General features: G+C 32.7%; 1 protein-coding gene across 1 annotated transcript in view; it reads right to left on the bottom strand.

The window, feature by feature from the left end:
- Positions 1-22,486, bottom strand: part of LOC111050809 (mRNA decay activator protein ZFP36L1) — a 94,611-nt gene that overhangs the window by 5,499 nt on the left and 66,626 nt on the right. The window contains exon 2 of the mRNA XM_022337169.2: positions 878-1,128. Within this exon, the coding sequence (XP_022192861.2) occupies positions 878-1,128 (251 nt within the window). The remainder of the gene's footprint in view (positions 1-877; positions 1,129-22,486) is intronic.

Genomic DNA, 22,486 nt, shown 5'->3' with positions numbered 1-22,486 from the left:
TAATTTTTATTGAAATTGACGGTTAAAATTATCATAAAACTACCAAAACCACTATAATTTGTATGTACATTCGACAAGTAAAAATTATTATGAAACTATCAACTCTACAATAATTTGTATTCAAATTATTTATTTACATTATTTTTCACAACATGTGAAGAATTTCTGCATTGTCAGCATACAATTCAATATCAACATATTCAATTATACAAATCACAAATTCATAATATTATAATAATTCTGTATATTATGTACATATTCATCATAATCATAATTCATAATAATACACTAAAGGCCGATTTCCGAGCCCGAGATTTTGCTAAGTTCTAGACTTTAAACAGCTGGAGTCAGAAAATTGGCTTTCAGAAACGGGGTGCAGTCGCAGTCCACGTTTAAATTAAATTTCGAAAAACTAGAGACTTTAACACAAAATAAAATAAAGAGAAAATAGTGTAGAGTTTCAGCTATTTTGAATTATTTAGGAATGTTTCATTTCGCCAATGAGAAACGTCTCTAATTATTATAGAAAAATGAGAAAATGAAAATTATCATAAAAACTGTGACTACGACCTATTTCGGAAAGCCGATTTTCTGACTCCAGATGTTTAAAGTCTAGAGGTGCGTACAGATTTACGCGCCGCGAACATGAGCAATTCACTTTTGATCAACTGATGTCAAGCTTTTTATATCTGTATCTTACTACCGTTTCTGAAAAGATATAGATATAGTCAGCTGATTAAAAGTGAATTGCTCATGTTCGCGGCGCGTATATCTGTACGCACCTTTGAACTTAGCTAAATCCCGAGTTCGGAAACCGGCATGAATAAGTTTAATAATGAGTTTTGTATTGAAATAAAAATAGATGACAATAACCTACCTCTCAACCCTTCTGTGCGGAGCGACTGCGGTATCGTAGGGCTGTGCGGACACCTGACGGGACAGCTCCCGGTTGTCAGCTGATTGCTGCTGCGTCTGTTGGCCCCACCTCAGGTTTGAGATTTGGTTGAGCAGCTGGAGCTCGACAGCTGATAGCTGACTAGCTGACAGCTGACCAGCTGTGGGCGAGCTGATGCCGCTGGCGAGGCTGGAGTTGGACGAGCTCAGTGGACTGACCAGGCCGCTCTGCGTCTGTTGACACAATGAAACACAAGTGCAAGGTTAGTTTTTGTGATTGTAAAATAAATAGATATTTACATATAAAATTTTGCAAAATTACTCAAAAAATTCCAATTTGTAGAGATTTGAGTGAAATATTTTTGTTTTTAATCAGTTTTTAAATATCAAAATTCAAAATTTTCAGTTTAGTCATTAGTTTTGAAGTGGAAATTGAACTTTTTGAAGTGAAAGTGAAATCTTAACCTTATTCTTTTTTGAAACTTTTATTTGTAAAAATTTGGGAGAAGACAGTTTTGGGCTCTGCCTGTTGTCTTCTCCCAATTATATTATATTTATTATAATTATAATTTGTAATTGTCAATGAAATAAATAAATAAAAAAATTATTTCATAGTTTTTATTCATGAAGATTTGAGGAATGGATTATGAGTGTAGTGATCTTGAGGTGCATACAGACTTATGCGCCACGAACACTCGTATTTCACTTCTAATCATCAGCTGCTATTCTTATTATAGAGTGGATAATAATTTCATCTTTGAATGATGATATTCATATTTATGATGTTAATATTTTTCCTATCTTCCCCCCTCATTCTTTCTTTCTCCCATTATCACCCACTTTTATACCATCTACCAGCCTATTACATGGGAAATCATAGTTGGTTAGGTATTTTTCCTCCTCTCTTTCTTCAGAAAGAGAGGTAGAGAGTAAGGGCGAGACTATAGTTGGCAGGGCAGGACCAGGATGCTCTCCGATTGGCTGATTATAAAACGCCTGAAAAATCGCCCCAAGAGAGTAATATTGTTTACTAAAAAACATTTTCATCAATTTTAAATTTAGATTTACTGTGTGCTGTAATAGATTTGAACTATACTGTTGTGAGACGGAACAGGCAAGAGTCTAATCCTTGATGGAAAGAAGAAGAAGAAGAAGAAGACGAAGAAGAAGAAGAAGAAGAAGAAGAAGAAGAAGAAGAAGAAGAAGAAGAAGACATTTTCTGGCTTCAACTGTAATGAAACAAATGAGATCATGTGAAACAAAATCATGGAGAGCTCCTATAAATATTTATTAAGTTCATGCAGCTCGTTGCTAGAATATAACGATTTCCCTAACGTTTTCCCTAAGTTTTCAGACAGTAGAGTTGTATTGTAGTTAAACTTCAACGGTCTCCCTTCCAACGGGCATACGTTTGTGTGTAGATGACAAGTGTCAAGCAAGCTATTGATGAGAAATAAGATTTTCTAAGACTGAATATCTGATTGTCACACAAGCAAAAGATTGAATAGATGATTGTCACACAAGCAAAAAATTGAAAAAAATCTGGTGTGGCGTACTGACACAACATTCCTTGCCATTATGTGAATTGATCACCTGACGCTAGTGTTCCCGCGCATCTCAAGTCTACTATTCAAAGATTTCAGCCAGCTGGTGACAGGGCAATAACGCTGGAGACACACGAGGTCTGCTATCTGTTCATAGTGAATGATCTAATAGAATCAACAATAATTTGCAATTGAATAATCACATTTTCTCGAATTTAGAGTTTATTTTCAATTTTAGGTGAAAATGTTACTGGACATTGATTGTAGAGATTTTCATGATCAATCTATTCCACTTGATTTTTTTTTGTTTAAACTGTATCTGAAGCCTGATAATTGAGAATGTAAAATCGAACTTTGCAGATGAGGCGGAGCTCCTGAAATTTTTACAGATATGGGACTTGTGGTAGTTGATAGAGCTCATCAATGACTATTCTAGATATGAATTTGATCAAAATCGTTGGAGCCGTTTCGAGAAATCACGAAGAACCCAGTTTTTGACAACATTTTCGCAATTTAAGCCGCCATCTTGATTTGCATTTGATCGGAATTGTTTGTGTCGGATCCTTATAGTGAAATGACCCTAAGTTCCAAATTTCAAGTCATTCCGTTGATTGGGAGATGAGATATCGTGTACACAGACGCACATACACACACACATACAGACCAATACCCAAAAACGACTTTTTTGGACTAGGGGACCTTGAAACGTATAGAGATTTAGAAATTGGGGTACCTTAATTTTTTTCGGATGCAATACTTTCCTTACCTATGGTAATAGGACAAGGAAAGTAATATGATTGTCACACAAGCAAAAGACTGAATATCTAGTTTTCACACAAACAATAACGTACTGTACAATTGTTGTAGTACAGTTTACGTTAAACATATATATACCCCTCTCTTACTCCTTGATTAGATGACACTACATAACATAGATATAGATCACGTGCCAAAATTGTATTGAATCTCCTTTCAGCGGCATTGTATTCACAGTGAGATTCACCTAAAATTGTCAGTCATAGTTGAATGTGAAACACAGCCTTCATCTATGAGGAGTAATGACAGTAACAAATCAACCTCACTGTATCTTTTGTCCAATCTGAAGCCATTGAACCGAAAAACGTAATTAATTATGTCGCGCATGCGCTCTGATGCTTTGTTTGCTCTGAGTGAGTATGTTGTAAGTGTGAGTGAATACGTCTATTGTAAGTGTGTGAGTGAGTACCTATGTATGTTGTAAGTGTGAGGGTCGTTACACACACTCACTCACTAACAGCGTGTACTTACAACGTGTGTAGTATGTGTGAGTGAACAAGTGTAAATTCTTCTTGGGGTAAATCAAATAATTCAAATTTCAACTCTCATGAAGACTTTTGAGTGCCTTTTCGACCGAACGAAGTGAATTCTAAGATTCAAGTCGACGGTTTGGCATTTCTCTTAATGTTTATATGTTGCGCATTTACGGCAAAACGCGGTAATAGATTTCCATGAAATTTGACAGGTATGTTCCTTTTTTAATTGCGCGTCGATGTATATACAAGGTTTTTGGAAATTTTGCATTTCAAGGATAATATAAAAGGAAAAATGAGCCTCCTTCATACGCCAATATTAGAGTAAAAATCAGACTATAGGTCTAGAATTATTCATCATAAATCAGCTGACAAGTGATTACACTGATGTGTGGAGAAGCCAGTCTATTGCTGTATTTCCATAAGGTTTATTGTTTCAATCAGGTACTTGTGGATGAGAATACTGCGTGAGGTCTACTGTTCACAGAACTACTAGTGTAATATAATTTCGGTGCGTATTTGAAAAGTGTAAATTCTTCCTGGGGTAATTCAAATATTTCAAATTTCAACACTCAGGAAGCCTATTGAGTGCATTTTGTAATATAATTTTTGGTACGTATTTGAAAAGTGTAAATTCTTCTTGGGGTGATTCAAATATTTCAAATTTTGACACTCATTAAGACTTTTGAGTGCCTTTTGTAATATATAATTTCGATACGTATTTGAAAAGTAGTGTGAATTCTTCTTGGGATGCCTGAAAGCTTTGGAAGTTATCAATCATATTATTTCTGTGTTAGCTACATTAGATAATGTCAGAATAAGTGTAGGTATTATTGTTAGCAACAATATTACTTTAATAGTTGAACTGCAGAATAACAGACAGAATTTTTTTTTAATCAGGCTCTCAGGTGTCCAAAAGGAGCAATACTCTAATATCCGATTCATCAATATTGATTTCGCAACACACAGCTATCATTAGTTAATATGGGAGTGCTAGAGATTGGGAGAAGCGCAGGCCCAACCAAAATCAACCAATCAATAATCAATCAATTTATTGAGCCTGAAGATATAATCGTACATAAAATCTTCATGTCTGGAATTTTGAGTTTATTCTATGAAATGGTGAGTGTTTCATCTTAATTTATTACAAGTACAGCATTATCTGACAATAAAATGAATGTACTGTTCTAAGATAGTACAAAATACAAAACTGAATGGGGATAGTTCCCTTCTATGAATAGATGAAAGTTAATCATGTGCTACATCATGAATGAATTAATTCTACATGAATTATCAGTTTTCATTTTATTTTTTTTGTAGTTGTCTTTCTTTCTCTTCTAGTATTGCTATTCCTCTCATTTTTCACCTCCCTCACACTTCGTCTTCATACTATCGATTCTAGCTCATCATCATCATCATCTTCTTCCGCTTCCTCTTCCTCTTCTAGTTCATCATCATCTTCTTCCTCTTCGTCTTCTTCTTCTTCTTCTTCATCTTCTTCTCTAATTTCTTCTTTATCTTCTTCTTCCTGTTCTTGTTATTCTTCGTCTTCTCTTAGTTAAGAAAAAATCGTATCTTCAAGTTTATTTCACAGTTGTCTAGTCTGAAGTATATTTGATTTCAACAATCAAAGTATAATAACAACATATAATTATTAACCAAGCAACTGCTGCTACCTAGTGACTGAATCTGAAAACAGTCACTTGGAGTTGGAACTGTCGACCAATCAGGAAACAGTTGAGGCGTTTGGAGGCGTGTCCTAGTAGGTGTCAAAATCTGGAACTTGCTTCTGATTGGACCGTTGTTTCAATGCTTGAAATGGCTGTTACCAACGTAATAATGAACAAATTACATTTTTAATTAAATTGATTCCTTGCAGTTCACTTAATTTCATTTTTTAATTAAATTGAGTCCTTGCAGTTCACTGAGTTTCATTTTTAATTCAATTGATTACTTTGCAGATCACTAAATTTCATTTTTAATTCAATTGATTTCTTGCAGTTCACTGAGTTTCATTTTTAAATCAATTGATTCCTTGCAGTTCACTAAATTGCATTCTTAATTCAATTGATTCCTTGCAGTTCACTAAATTTCATCCTTAATTCAATTGATTTCTTGCAGTTCACTAAATTTCATTCTTAATTCAATTGATTTCTTGCAGTTCACTATAAATTTCATTTTTAATTCAATTGATTTCTTGCAGTTCTGTAAATTTCATTTTTAATTCAATTGATTTCTTGCAGTTCAGTAAATTTCATTCTTAATTCAATTGATTTCTTGCAGTTCACTATAAATCTCATTTTTAATTCAATTGATTTCTTGCAGTTCACTAATCAAATCGACATTGTTCTCTCCAGTAATGGAGTAATGAGTACTTCTTCGTCTTCTTCTCATCTGCTGTTTCTTCTTCTTCTTCTTCTTCTTCTTCTTCTTCTTCTTCTTCGTTTTCTTCATCTTCTTCTTCTTCAACCGCAGAAGTGGACAGACAGTAGACAGAGACAGTGACCAACTTTCACTGGTTACCTCACTTGCACACACTCCACTCTCCATTTCAACCTGTCCTCTTTCTGCTGCTTCTTCTTCTTCTTTCTCTTCCTCTCGTTCTCTCACACTAACAAATAGATTGCTTATATCTCTATCTCGCTCTCCAACTCTTTCTCTCTACATATTTTTTGTCTTCAGGCGTCCTTACGAAAGCTATTATGTTACAAGTCGTATCCTCCCAGAGTGTTATGTTATAGCGTTGTCATAATCATTATTTAAGGTGTGGCTTGAAAGAGACAACACTCTGTAGTACATAAAGTGAGACAGAAATGATGAGTTAAAGAGGGATAGAGTGAGGGGTACAGTAGTGAGAGTGGGTGAGCAAGAGATTGATTGATTCATTCACGGCCGTTATTTAATGAAGAGATTGATTGATTTATTGAGTACTTTATTTATGTAGATTACTATATACACTGGCTTTTACACTTATATACAATAGCTTACAATACAGCAAAATTATAGATGAATTTACATAATATAGACTAAGAAAATAATTATTGAACTGTATATGATATGAAAAACGCAATATTGGTAATAGCTATATATAATAGTGTTATGCATCTACATAAATAGAGTAGAAGAGAGTAAATATGTGAGAAGAGAGTAAGAGTTGGTAGTAAGAGAGAAATAAATAAATGAAGAAAAGACACAACAATAATTTACAAGTTTCTTGAATGAGAATGAGTACAAGATTATTGAATGAGAGTGAAATAGAATGAGTATGAGAGTGAGAGAGAATCAAGTTTATTGAATGAGAGTGAGAGGGAATGAGTACAAGTTTATTGAATGAGAGTGAGAGAATGAGTACAAGTTTATTGAATGAGAGTGAGAGGGAATACGTACAAGTTTATTGAATAAAAGTGTTAGAGAATGAATACAAATGGATGAGGAAATATTGATTGCTTTATTTATGTAGATTACAATATATACTGGCTTATATACAATAGCTTACAACTTACAACACAGCAAAATTATAGATTAATTTACAAAATATAAACTAAGAAAATAATTATTTAGCTGTATATGATATGAAAAAAAGCAATTTGTAATTACTATAGATAAAATAGATAATATTGTTATGCATCTACATAAATTGGCGGAGCTTTGGACATATCAATGTCCATTCTTCGGAAAGAATATTAAAAATATCCTTCCCACTAACTCTCTACCAAAACGTTAATTAAAGTGAGAGAGAGAGAGAGTGTGTGTGTGTGTGCGAGTGAGGTGAGAGAGAGAGAGAGGATGTTGTGTGTGAAGAGTGCGAAAGAAAAAGAGACGAAATATGTGAGAAGAGAGTAAGAGTAAGAGGTAGTAAAAGAGAAATAAAGGAATGAAGAGGAGACACAACAATAAATTACAAGTTTAATGAATGAGAGTGAGAGAGAATGAGTACAAGTTTATTGAATGAGAGTGAGAGAGAATGAATACAAGTTTATTGAATGGGAGTGAGAGAGAATAAGTACATGTTCATGGAATGAGAGTGAGAGGGAATGAGTACAAATGGATGAGGAAGACAAAGAACAATAAATTACAGGTGTATTCCTGAATGAGGAAATCAAGTTCTGCTGGTAATAACAGAATTACAAGTCTATTTGTAATCTTGAGGATATTTACAGTCCTGTAATTTCAAAATGGTTAGAATCAATTAACCTACCAAGTTGAGTAAAAAAGTTGGATTTCCCTATAAATAATCCTTTTCATTCAATTACTCAATACTCTTCCTATTCACAAGTTGTAAGTTGAATCTGGTTATAAACAAGTTGCATTCATGACTATAGTGAAGTCCACGTTATAATGGCAGTGAAGAAAGATGGGAGAACAACGTTGCCGATCAATGCTTGTCAATGCTTTCTATAGACGGTAGCTGATACAGGTTTTTGTTGATGTAATATTAACTGTTCATTCTCGTTTAAAATAATCAATCACACTTCATAATTAAGATGAAATATTTTGTTAATCAATGATTAATTCTACATTGTTATAAGACGATATGGCAACAGAGCAAAGCGAGAAAGAGATAGCGCTATCCGCTTTGTTGAATGATAGACAAGGATAGAAATACAATTGCTAAACAAACACTGCCATTATAACGTGGACCTCACTAGAGTTCATAGTATTTACATGCATTACAAGTATAGAGCTAGTTTTGCAATGTTTACTAGTGAACATCGTCTATTTACAGTGATTTTATGTGCTGCTAATGATTTCAAAGCTAGAAAACTAATAAAAAATTGACTGCTTCAATTAACGGTAAATTGTGAAAACAACTTGTGGTGTTGTGAAGGTCAAAGTAGTTTCAAGGTCACCCTGTTCTGTGACTGTAATCTAGCGTGATTATTTAGTTACGGTAATTTTATACTTCGTGTTTTTACATAAATGCATACCTAGATGAAAAACAGAAGAATGAAGTAAATTCTATGTGTTAATGTTACCAAACTGAGTGGAACTTCAACAAAATTTTCCATCGTCTTGTCTTCAAGATTCATTCAATAGTTATTTGTGCAACTAGTGCGCAAAGTGACAGTTTACGAAAGAAACGTTTACGCCCGAGCCGTAGGCGAGGGCGGAATGGTTTCTTGAGTGCAGCAGAGGAACTTTGCGCACGTATTTCACTTTAAGTTTTTCCTACAGTTACCATTGAATATGATAAGTGGGTAATTATGGGTAAAATTGCCTGAAATGCATCAAATGTTTTTCTGTGTAATTTTATTATTGATAAAAACCTTAATTTATTGTCAAATTGGATAAAAATGTTGTCCTTGGTTATAATATCTAATACTAGTAATTTGCGCGTTGTGCTTCGTTGCACCTCTGCTCACTATAGCAGCCACAGCAGTCACTGTTACCAACTTCATTTTGATTTTGAAGCACTGTTGCTCCATATAACCTACTAAGTATTTTGCGTTGCCATGTTGCAAATCTGGAGTGCAGAAAAATTTTTCCCGCACCAGAGCGGAAAAGTGATTCTTTGCGTTCTGTAATCAGTGCAGCAATGGCCACTTTTCAACGTAACTGTAGGAAAAAATATATACTGAATTGTAAATAGTTATTTGTGCAACTAGTGCGCAAAGTGACAGTTTGCTGCACCGAAAGAAACGTTTACGCCCGAGCCGTAGGCGAGGGCGGAATGGTTTCTTGAGTGCAGCAGAGGAACTTTGCGCACGTATTTCACATCAAGTTTTTCCTACAGTTACCATTGAATATGAAAAGTGGGTAATTATGGGTAAAATTGCCTGAAATGCATCAAATGTTTTTCTGTGTAATTTTATTATTGATAAAAACCTTAATCCTAAAATCCTAAAGTCCTCGTTGTCCTTGGTTATAATATATAATGTAATAATTAGCGCGTTGTGCTTCGTTGCACCTCTGCTCACTATAGCAGCCACAGCAGTCACTGTTACCAACTTCATTTTGATTTTGCTGCACTGTTGCTCCATATAACCTACTAAGTATTTTGCGTTGCCATGTTGCAAATCTGGAGTGCAGAAAAATTTTTCCCGCACTAGAGCGGAAAAGTGATTCTTTGCGTTCTGTAATCAGTGCAGCAATGGCCACTTTTCAACGTAACTGTAGGAAAAAATATATACTGAATTGTAAATAGTTATTTGTGCAACTAGTGCGCAAAGTGACAGTTTGCTGCACCGAAAGAAACGTTTACGCCCGAGCCGTAGGCGAGGGCGGAATGGTTTCTTGAGTGCAGCAGAGGAACTTTGCGCACGTATTTCACATCAAGTTTTTCCTACAGTTACCATTGAATATGAAAAGTGGGTAATTATGGGTAAAATTGCCTGAAATGCATCAAATGTTTTTCTGTGTAATTTTATTATTGATAAAAACCTTAATCCTAAAATCCTAAAGTCCTCGTTGTCCTTGGTTATAATATATAATGTAATAATTAGCGCGTTGTGCTTCGTTGCACCTCTGCTCACTATAGCAGCCACAGCAGTCACTGTTACCAACTTCATTTTGATTTTGCTGCACTGTTGCTCCATATAACCTACTAAGTATTTTGCGTTGCCATGTTGCAAATCTGGAGTGCAGAAAAATTTTTCCCGCACTAGAGCGGAAAAGTGATTCTTTGCGTTCTGTAATCAGTGCAGCAATGGCCACTTTTCAACGTAACTGTAGGAAAAAATATATACTGAATTGTAAAATGAATTGAATATAGATGAATACTGTATTCATCAATACAGTATAATACTGTATTCATATTCATTAACGTATCTGTAACAATAATCTTGACTAAGTATGTGTTCATGAAATCAAAATTTGGACAAATTAGGAAATGTTAGCAATTTTTCATAATCTTGTCAAGTAATTGTGTTGATTTATTTACAGTTCAAGTATACTGTATTTAGCAGTATCTATATTTATCAACACAGTATTGATATCTATTGGTATACCATCTATAAGATCTCTTCTTATAGAACACGAAGTATGTGTTCATGTAATCAAAATTAGGGAGACGTTGGCAAACATTTTTCATAATCTTGTCTAATAAAAGTTATAATGTTGATTATTTACAGTACTAGTATACTGTATTTAGCAGTATCTATATTATTATCAACACAGTATTCATATCTGTTGGTATTTTTATCTATAAGATGTCTTCTTATAGAACACGAAGTATGTGTTCATGTAATCAAAATTAGGGAGACGTTAGCAAACATTTTTCATAATCTTGTCTAATACAAGTTATAATGTTGATTATTTACAGTACTAGTATACTGTATTAAGCAGTATCTATATTATTATCAACACAGTATTCATATCTGTTGGTATTTTCATCTATAAGATCTCTTCTTATAAAACAGGAAGTATGAGTTCATGTAATCAAAATTAGGGAGACGTTAGCAAACATTTTTCATAATCTTGTCTAATAAAAGTTATAATGTTGATTATTTACAGTACTAGTATACTGTATTTAGCAGTATCTATATTATTATCAACACAGTATTCATATCTATTGGTATTCCATCTATAAGATCTCTTCTTATAGAACACGAAGTATGTGTTCATGTAATCAAAATTAGGGAGACGTTAGCAAACATTTTTCATAATCTTGTCTAATACAAGTTATAATGTTTATTATTTACAGTACTAGTATACTGTATTTGGCAGTATCTACATTTATCAACATAGTATTCATATCTATTGGTATTTTCATCTATAAGATCTCTTCTTATAAAACACGAAGTATGTGTTCATGTAATCAAAATTAGGGAGACGTTAGCAAACATTTTTCATAATCTTGTCTAATAAAAGTTATAATGTTGATTATTTACAGTACTAGTATACTGTATTTAGCAGTATCTATATTCATCAACACAGTATTGATATCTATTGGTATTCCATCTATAAGATCTCTTCTTATAAAACACGAAGTATGTGTTCATGTAATCAAAATTAGGGAGACGTTAGCAAACATTTTTCATAATCTTGTCTAATAAAAGTTATAATGTTGATTATTTACAGTACTAGTATACTGTATTTAGCAGTATCTATATTATTATCAACACAGTATTCATATCTGTTGGTATTTTCATCTATAAGATCTCTTCTTATAGAACACGAAGTATGTGTTCATGTAATCAAAATTAGGGAGACGTTAGCAAACATTTTTCATAATCTTGTCTAATACAAGTTATAATGTTGATTATTTACAGTACTAGTGTACTGTATTAAGCAGTATCTATATTATTATCAACACAGTATTCATATCTGTTGGTATTTTCATCTATAAGATCTCTTCTTATAAAACAGGAAGTATGAGTTCATGTAATCAAAATTAGGGAGACGTTAGCAAACATTTTTCATAATCTTGTCTAATAAAAGTTATAATGTTGATTATTTACAGTACTAGTATACTGTATTTAGCAGTATCTATATTATTATCAACACAGTATTCATATCTATTGGTATTCCATCTATAAGATCTCTTCTTATAGAACACGAAGTATGTGTTCATGTAATCAAAATTAGGGAGACGTTAGCAAACATTTTTCATAATCTTGTCTAATAAAAGTTATAATGTTGATTATTTACAGTACTAGTATACTGTATTTGGCAGTATCTACATTTATCAACATAGTATTCATATCTATTGGTATTCCATCTATAAGATCTCTTCTTATAAAACACGAAGTATGTGTTCATGTAATCAAAATTAGGGAGACGTTAGCAAACATTTTTCATAATCTTGTCTAATAAAAGTTATAATGTTGATTATTTACAGTACTAGTATACTGTATTTAGCAGTATCTATATTATTATCAACACAGTATTCATATCTATTGGTATTTCCATCTATAAGATCTCTTCTTATAGAACACGAAGTATGTGTTCATGTAATCAAAATTAGGGAGACGTTAGCAAACATTTTTCATAATCTTGTCTAATACATGTTATAATGTTTATTATTTACAGTACTAGTATACTGTATTTGGCAGTATCTACATTTATCAACATAGTATTCATATCTATTGGTATTTTCATCTATAAGATCTCTTCTTATAGAACACGAAGAATGTGATCATGTAATCAAAATTAGGGAGACGTTAGCAAACATTTTTCATAATCTTGTCTAATCAAAGTTATAATGTTGATTATTTACAGTACTAGTATACTGTATTTAGCAGTATCTATATTATTATCAACACAGTATTCATATCTGTTGGTATTTTCATCTATAAGATCTGTTCCAGAACATATTTCATTCATTATTATTTATTCATTTTTATCCTATATTAATTAATTCATTCAGAATTACACAACTGTAGAACATATTTCATCACTAACTTCTGAGATTTTATAACTTGATTTATCTATTTAATTATCAATAGACACAATCACAAGTCATATAAATATGATTGGGAAGGAACAACAGGCTTGACCCAAAACTGTTCCCAAATTTTGATAATGAATAAATTTGATAATGATTACATTCCCAAATTTTGATAATGAATAAATTTGATAATGAATACATTCCCAAATTTTGATAATGGATAACATGTCCAAAAAAGTAGGTTTTGTATCTACTTCAAAAAGTTCAAGTTTTAAATCATATACCCGAGAGTTATGTGTGGTTTAAATATGATCAATACAGATTAGAGAAGTTATTTGAAAAACTTTCACTATAGAGGTTAATCAAAAACTTCAATGGAAGGTTCCTTAAACATGACATTAAAAATGGAAGTTGTGGTGGACTTGAACAAAAATCTCGCTAGATCTTTCTGAACAATTTGGTATATATTTCATGATTATTGGTAGTGAAATATCTTTTTTAAAAAATAAAATAATTTTTATCAGTGCATTGTTGAAAGAATCGAACGGTAAAAACAACATAATCAAAAAAATAAAAGATGAATAACCCTAATAAACTCTCTAGATCCCTAGATCTTTCTGAAAAATTTGGTATAATTTTCATGATTATTGGTAGTGAAATATCTTTTCAAAAAAGTGAATAATTTTTATCAGTGCATTGTTGAAAGAATCGAACTGTCAAAACAACATAATCAAAAAGATAAAAGATGAATAACCCTAATAAACTCTCTAGATCTCTAGATCTTTCTGAACAATTTGGTATAGTTTTCATGATTATTTGTAGTGAAAAATATCTTTTCAAAAAAGTGTTATATTTTACTAGTGAATCTGAACAATTTGGTATAATTTTCATGATTATTGGTAGTGAAATATATTTTCAAAAAATGAAATAATTTTTATCAATGCATTGTTGAAACAATCGAACGGTCAAAGCAACATAACCAAAAAGTTAAAAGATGAATAACCCTAATAAACCAAACATTGATTGGAGAAGTAATAATAGGAGATTGATAATTATTGAAAGATAATCCAGCAATGATATAAGTTCTGTTGAAATATATTGTTAAGGATAAATAAAACTGAAAATGAGAGATAAGTGAAGAAGGTCGGAAGATTGAATTTAAAGGAACAAGACATGGAGAATTTTTATGACAAGGGCCGACAAAATTCAAAGAATAGATAGTCTAATTATTTCGAAGTTCTAGAGTTCTCTGCGTGGGAAACCTCGTTTCTGATGGTTCACAAATCTCTTATCTTCATCGTTCTCAGAGATATTAGAATTTGAAATTCAGTATCTCTCAAAATCCAAGTTTGATAAAACGCACATGAAAATACAAGACGTCTTCTGAGTTTGTGTCTTTGTTGCATATTGTCCCTATATTGAATCATCACAAGATGAATAAGTTACTGGAACGAAAATTGATTAGAACTTGAAAAAATTTATTATTCCATAAATATTAATTTTCAATCATGAAATAAAAACACAAATATATTGTCAAATTCTACCGTTTTATTTGGTACAGGACCATGGTTTCGTGACCATACAAGTCACATTTTCAAGCTAATTTTCAATTATCATGTTTGTTTCAAAAGTCAATTCGGTCAGTTTTCAATAAAGGATTAGAACGTATGCGATTAGAACGTAAGGATTAAGTCAATTCGGTCAGTTCACTTCAGATTAAATAGTTCAGGATTCAAAAAAGGATTAGAACATATTCGATTAGAACGTAAGGATTAGAACGTATTGTAATCTTAGGCCCGATTGCACAAAAGCCAGTTAAATTTTAATCTAGGTTTAATTTCACGAGAAGCAATCAGAGAAGGCTTTTTTTGAAAAGACGGCTTCTATGATTGGTTCTCGTGGAATTAATCACGATTAAAAATTAACCGGCTTTTGTGTGACAGACACTTACAAATACAACTAATCAATTCAAATTAACTAAATAGAAATATATCATGCTTTCTTCATACTGTATTTAAATTATTATAGCAAACTCAATTAGAAATACAAGACTTTGTTGACCGAGCGAAGTGAGGTCTAAGATTCAAGTCGACGGTTTGGCATTTCTCTTAATGTTTAAATGTTTGAATGATTAAATGTTTATATGCCGCGCATTTACAGCGAAACGCGATAAAATTTTCATGAAATTTGACAGGTATGTTCCTTTTTTAATTGCGCGACGACGTATATACAAGGTTTTTGGGAATTTTGCATTTCAAGGATAATATAAAAGGAAAGAGGATCCTCCTTCATACGCCAATATTAGAGTAAAAATCAGACTATAGAATTATTCATCATAAATCATCTGACATGTGATTACACAGATGTGTGGAGAAGCCAGTCTATTGCTGTATTTCCATAAGGTCTATAGTTTCAATCAGGTACTTGTGAATGAGAATACTGCGTGAGGTCTACTGTTCACAGAACTACTAGTTATAGCGAACTAAATTAGAAATATATAAAACTTTGTAGTTTATGAGAACAATTAAATATGAATGGAATAGGATATAATATAGAAACGATCTCGTACCTCGCACACAGGCGTTGCCTATGTGAGGAAACTTCTTCAAGTTTTGTATATGTTAATCGTTTGTACTTTCTAAAAAGAAGAATAAAGATAATTTCTATTTCCTACAGTTACGTTGAAAAGTGGCCATTGCTGCACTGATTACAGAACGCAAAGAATCACTTTTCCGCTCTAGTGCGGGAAAAATTTTTCTGCACTCCAGATTTGCAACATGGCAACGCAAAATACTTAGTAGGTTATATGGAGCAACAGTGCAGCAAAATCAAAATGAAGTTGGTAACAGTGACTGCTGTGGCTGCTATAGTGAGCAGAGGTGCAACCAAGCACAACGCGCTAATTATTATTCATTATATATTATAACCAAGGACAACGAGGACTTTAGGATTTTAGGATTAAGGTTTTTATCAATAATAAAATTACACAGAAAAACATTTGATGGATTTCAGGCAATTTTACCCATAATTACCCACTTTTCATATTCAATGGTAACTGTAGGAAAAACTTAATGTGAAATACGTGCGCAAAGTTCCTCTGCTGCACTCAAGAAACCATTCCGCCCTCGCCTACGGCTCGGGCGTAAACATTTCTTTCGGTGCAGCAAACTGACACTTTGCGCACTAGTTGCACAAATAACTATTTTAATATTATACATGATAGTTTTTCAACTCTCATCATTTTTGAGAGGCTTGAACAAAACTGCATCTTGAAATGGTGTGCAATTTGAAAACTACTGTAACTCTTTCAACTACTGAAAACATTAATGAAATTGTTGAACAATAAAAGCTGTACAGTATCATCTAAGTAAGATGACTATGTGCAGGTTGCACAAAAGCCGGTCAAATTTTAATCGTGGTTAATTCTACGAGAACCAACCAATCAGAGAAGCCGTCTTATCAAAGATTGGTTCTCGTGAAATTAATCACTGTCAATATTTAACCGGCTTTTGTGCAACCGGGCCTATGTAACAATAAGTAACACTGACTATTAAAGTATGAAACTAAAAACCAGATAAAGAAGTATTTCACAAAATATACATGAATCACATCTGGTGAAACGATCTAATTGAAGATTCAAGACCACTGAACAGTCTGTAGATGATTTTTAGATAATAAAAGAACAGCTACCTGAAAAATATGAATCTAGCTGCTACTCCTACATAATTTATGAATACATTGCAGTCATTTGAAAGTTTGATCATTATTCATAACGAATTTCTCTTTTCAACGGTAATGATTATTACTCTATAGTGAGATCTACTTTGAACTATCAGTATATTTTGCTTCCTATACCCATTCAACGAAGAAGACGAACAAGAAGAAGACAGAAGATGATAGAAGAAGTAGCAAAGTGAGTGGGACACTGTATTAACACAAGAATTGAATGAATAATGAAACGTTGATTATTAACTTACTTCTAATTCCATCCTTCTCAGATTCATTTAGATTTTTTCAGTGTAGAGTCCTGCTGTCATTTCGATGGTAATTTTATAGTTTCTTGTGAGCGCAGTTGCATATAATCAGATGCAAAAGTGCATCAAGAGCTGCATATATTTGTCATATGCAATGATGTTTGATCAGATGCAAAAAGTGCATTAAATGCATTAAACTAAATATTGTTTCCAATTTGAATATGTATTACAGTGGTTCATTTTATGTTAATTAGATAATATTGGGGACCGAGCTTCGCTCTGGAGTACAAAAGCATAAAAAAATCTTCACGAAAGAAGAAATTATAATAACATCCATACAGGAATCTAATAACAGTAAATTGAGATCAATTCCCAGAGGAATGCAAAAATATCCCTCATAAAGGCCCAGTTGCACAAAAGCCGGTTAAATTTTAATCCTGATTAACTTCTCGTGAACCAAATCAGAGAAGACCATTTCAAAAAGATGAATCTACTGGAATTAATCAGGATTGAAAATAACCCGGCTTTTTTGCAACCGGCACTAAGTACCTGATTGAATGATTACAAAAGTTCAACAGCTGAGTCATAATTTTGACACAGTCACACACACATGACCTCGCTCACTCACTTCCATCACCAACCAAAGGGAAACCATATACTTGATATATTTGACATGTCGTACACCGTTTGAGCTGTGCTCATCATATGCGGTTTTATACGATGAAATAACAATAACAATAACCAACAGACGACGAAATAATTATTATCAGCTGTTTTTCCAAGGATGAATAACAATTATCCTTTTAAATGTCCTTCAGCGAGTTTTCCCAGGAATGAGACCTAGTGCAATCGAATCTTTATATTAAAAACCTACTATGTTCTGAATTTCGTGAGAATCGTTAGAGCAGTTTTCGAGATCCGGTGAAATACAAACATATAAACATCTAAACATCCAAACATCTAAACATATAAACAGAAGTTGCTCGTTCAATAGTATAGGATTCACTTCCAAAATCAAGAGTAATGAAAATGCATCCGAAAAAAGCATATTAATTTACATGAAGAAATTGAAATTATTATAATGAGTGTTTTATAATTATTTTTCAAGCTGTTAGCATTGGCTGAATGAAAAGCAGTGATGTTTTCTACAACTAATGCTGACTGTTTAAAGTGTATATCATTACATATGAAACTGAAGAACTGATAGCTTAAAGTTTCTATTCATATTTTATGATGGGACGGAGAGATTGAAGTAGTACTTACATGAAAAATAAACTTATTTAAGCACCGACTTGAACCGTTACTTGAGGAGGACTCGATAATCAAGTTCACGAGGATATCAACAAAGGATGATATTATTGAATCAATCTACTTTGAAATACAGTAAGGATTCGGTTAATGAGAAATGTTAATTATTTGAATGTCCAACAGCTGAATACTAGAGGTATTAATTTATATTGAATACAGTAGTAGTAAAACTGTGAGCGAAACAGTCAAAACAATGAAATGCAGAATATCTGAATATTGAATCATATCCTGGAAGGTTTGATGAGAATTCAGGTTAATTAGACAATGAATCATTAATAGTGTATTATTATACTGAGGGGTAATTCTGAACCAATATTATTACATTGAAATCAATAGAGAATCAAGGATATAACGATATAGTCCCGTTATTTAGGAGGATAATTTCAATCTACTGTATTCAAACTTCTTTCACATGAGTAAAAGAAAAGCGAAAAGTTCAAAGATGTAAGAGGAAGGAGGGATAGGAAATAGAGAGGGAAGAAGAATAGGGTGGTGAGGGACATATTAGAAAAAATTCAACTATTTTCGACTTGAAAATTAATTTTAACTGATAGCTCATCCTTTAATAGATTCTTGATTGAAGAATAGAAATTTTCATTAGCTAAAGCTCTAATACCTGATGGAATAATAAAGTTTTAAAGAATAATACCATAGAGAAACAATAGCGTAAGTAGATATCCCGCGTTTATGTCGCAACTTTTACTGTTATATCAAGCCGATAACTGTTGATTATTGTCGAATATTACTGTTTTGTTGGGGTGAAAGAGTAAGAACGGCACAATATGAGAGACTTCCAGTGTCACACAGCTTCACGGAAAAGAATTAAATGAGCTATCGGCTTGAGATAATAGTAAAAGTTGCGACATAGATGCCCCATACCATGGGATATCTACTTATGCTATTGTTTCTCTATGATAATACTTTGTAATAAATATCTTTTCGATTTTTCAAAGACCTCAATGTGATCAAACACAGAAGCTACGACTTTTGGTGGAGGATTCTTGGTTGAAGAGTTTAAATTTTCAATAGCTGAAGCATTACATGATTGAGAACAAATCAACACTGATAAATTATTGTATCGACATTTAAATCAAAAGATAATCAAGGATATTGATAAAGTCCCGTTATTAACATAATAACATTCTTAAAGTACCGTAGAATAATAGTTATTTGTTATCTATTGATATGGTATGCAATTATTTAAATAGCGTGATTGTAAAAAGTTGAAATATTGTTAATGTAAGAGCAACTCTTTGTATGAGCTAACGCCTTAAACAAATAAACTTATTTATGAGTGAAAAGCACCACTTTTTCTCCCTGTGGGAAAAGTTTGAAGCCCGAGGCGAAGCCGAGGGCAACAATTTCCCTGAGGGAGAAAACATATTTTCCATTCTTCAAAAGGATTTCCAAACCTCAATGTGATATAATACACAAAAGCTATGACTTCAGGTGCAATATTATCGTATGCCGGTGGATTAAGTAGAAGTCGAAAAAACAATGAATTGAAATGACGTCGAATTTTTGTGTGAAATGAAGCATGCTCTCACGGTCAGTGTCACAGCCACTGTCAAGGTCACATACCTCTCTCACTCTCACACACACACACTATCACTCACTCTCTCTCTCTTCTTGCTCTACCTCTATTTACTGTGCAATCACATTCATGATAGCTTTGTTCCTATCGTATTCGATTAGCCTTCAACGAAAGTCTCATTGATTTGGCAAAATAGTTTAATTTTCAGACATGGGTATTATTCAATAAATATTAATATACAATACACACGGTTATCAGGATAATGTTAGCAATAATAACAAACAATCACTGATACAGTAGCCTACAGTTTATCTATTCGGATAAGTAATTACTGTTACTGATAAACTTGAATTTGAAATAAATAAGTTTATTTATTTAATAAACATAGTCTTACTGGGGAAATTCCACTCAATCAATATGTTCTTTGTACTGTTTTTGTAAAAATTCAATTCTTATTTTGTTGAATATCAAATATAAATATGTACATGTATTGTATGCCAGGTGGAAATAAACGAATTGAATTGAGTTGAGTTAAAAACATTTATTATGTCCAAAAATTTCATTAAAATTGATTAATTTATGCCGCAAATAACTGAATTATCTTTGGAATACAGTAGTAAGATATGTTTGTGTCGAGTCCAGTACAGGACAAACTCGAGAAGTGGAACGAGATATATACTGTTTATTATTGACAGTAGGCTATTGAAGTTCAATGAGATACTATTACTATATGAATAGAACTGGGATCAATGAAACATAAAGAGCAAGCCAGGGTGAGGGTATGCATAGATGTCTATTTATTTATTTGAATGTGTTGTAGATTAGATTAGAGTTCTTTATTTATGTATGTTACAATATTTACTGGCTTATACACTAATTTGAATTGAATGACGGTATAGCTATAGTATAGCTATAGTATAACTATAGTAAGACTTCAGTCCCTGATGAAATTCGTATTTTTTCATTTGATAACGATATCACACGATACCAAGAAGAAATTCAATGTAACGGTAATTCATTCATGATAACAGGGCTACATCTTCAACGAATTTTACAAAGTATAAAAAATTAATCAATGAGAATAAAGATTGAATGCAATTAAAATAACGAAATAAATTAAAATATTGTGAAGCAACTTTATAAGTCGGTGGTGTTTCTAGTGTTCTGATTTCACCATCTAATTTACGAGTAAGTTTCTAGAAACATGGACATATAATAAAAATTTGCAAACATGAATCATAGTTTTTCTATGGTCAAGGGTCAAGGGTAACACCACAGCCTGTGTCACATGACAAAATTTATGCGCATGCGTAGCCACAGGTTACAATTTCAGTCACGAGTCACAAGTACAGAGTATACAATGTGTATTTATGTATAGGTTAAGAGAATAAAGATTGAATGCAATTAAAATAACTATCATTTATAATATTGTGAAGCAACTTTATAAATCGGAGATGTTTCTAGTGTTCTGATTTCACCATCTAATTCACGAGTTAGTTTTTACCAACATGGACATATAATACAAATTTGCAAACATGAACCATAGTTTTCTATGGTCAAGGGCACCACCACAGCCTGTGTCATGTGACACATCTATTGCGCATGCGTAGCCGCAGGTTACAATTTCAGTCACGAGTCACAAGTACAGAGTATAGAATGTATATTTATGTATAGGTTTAATATAGATGGAGTATATTCTGTGAGGAGAACCTGTTTGGAGGCTGTCATCAATTATTGCAGGCTACAGGACACGTAATAGCAGCTACTTCATATCCGCATAGCATCAGTAACAGAGAAAGTAACTACTAAATAATGCTCTAGGCTAGATTAAATATACAGTAGTGGTACTATATATAGGATTTGAAGGTATCAGAGGTGGAGAGATGGTATTAGTTCAGTTTGTTTGTATCTTTCTTCACAGCTTTTTGTGTAGTTGAGAAGTTGATATTCATATTTGAATGAAAAAGACTAAGAAAATTGTCAAAAAACCACTGATTTATTGATAATTAGAAAGACTGGTTTCGGTTATTACACCATTGTCAATCTCTGATAAACTGGTTTATCTCTAATAAACTGATAAACACATTGTCTGAGTTTATCAGACATTGACAATGGTGTAATAACCGAAACCGGTCTTTCTAATTATCAATAAATCAGTGGTTTTTTGACAATTTCTTCACAGCCATTACTAGTAGTTCTGTGAACAGTAGACCTCACGCAGTATTCTGAATGAAGATTGGTTGCAATTTGAATAACGATAATATAACTACATGAATCGGCAGTGTTTCAAAAAATAATTGTGACATAGAGGAGCTATAAGCAATGCCAATGTACCTAGAATGCATTGTATCCTAGGTATATTGCACTATACTGTGTTACTGTAGACTGTAGATAAATAATATTTCTAGATGCTGTGATGCCAATTCTATCCGGTAGCTAGGTTTCACTTTCTGTTGAACAGCTGATATAGGATAGGAAGACTGAAGAGAAAGATGGAGAGCAATAAAGAGAGGAAACTGTAATCGGTAGACTGCATTTCTTGTTTGTACAGGAAACGAAGCAACCGGGAAGGAGAATAGAAGTTTTAACATGCGAAAAAAAGAAAGAGAACCAGC

Source organism: Nilaparvata lugens, chromosome 11 (assembly GCF_014356525.2).
Source record: "Nilaparvata lugens isolate BPH chromosome 11, ASM1435652v1, whole genome shotgun sequence".
NCBI lineage: Eukaryota > Metazoa > Arthropoda > Insecta > Hemiptera > Delphacidae > Nilaparvata > Nilaparvata lugens.
Note: the sequence above shows the minus strand (reverse complement) of the source record. Positions and strands in the feature narration are given on the sequence as shown.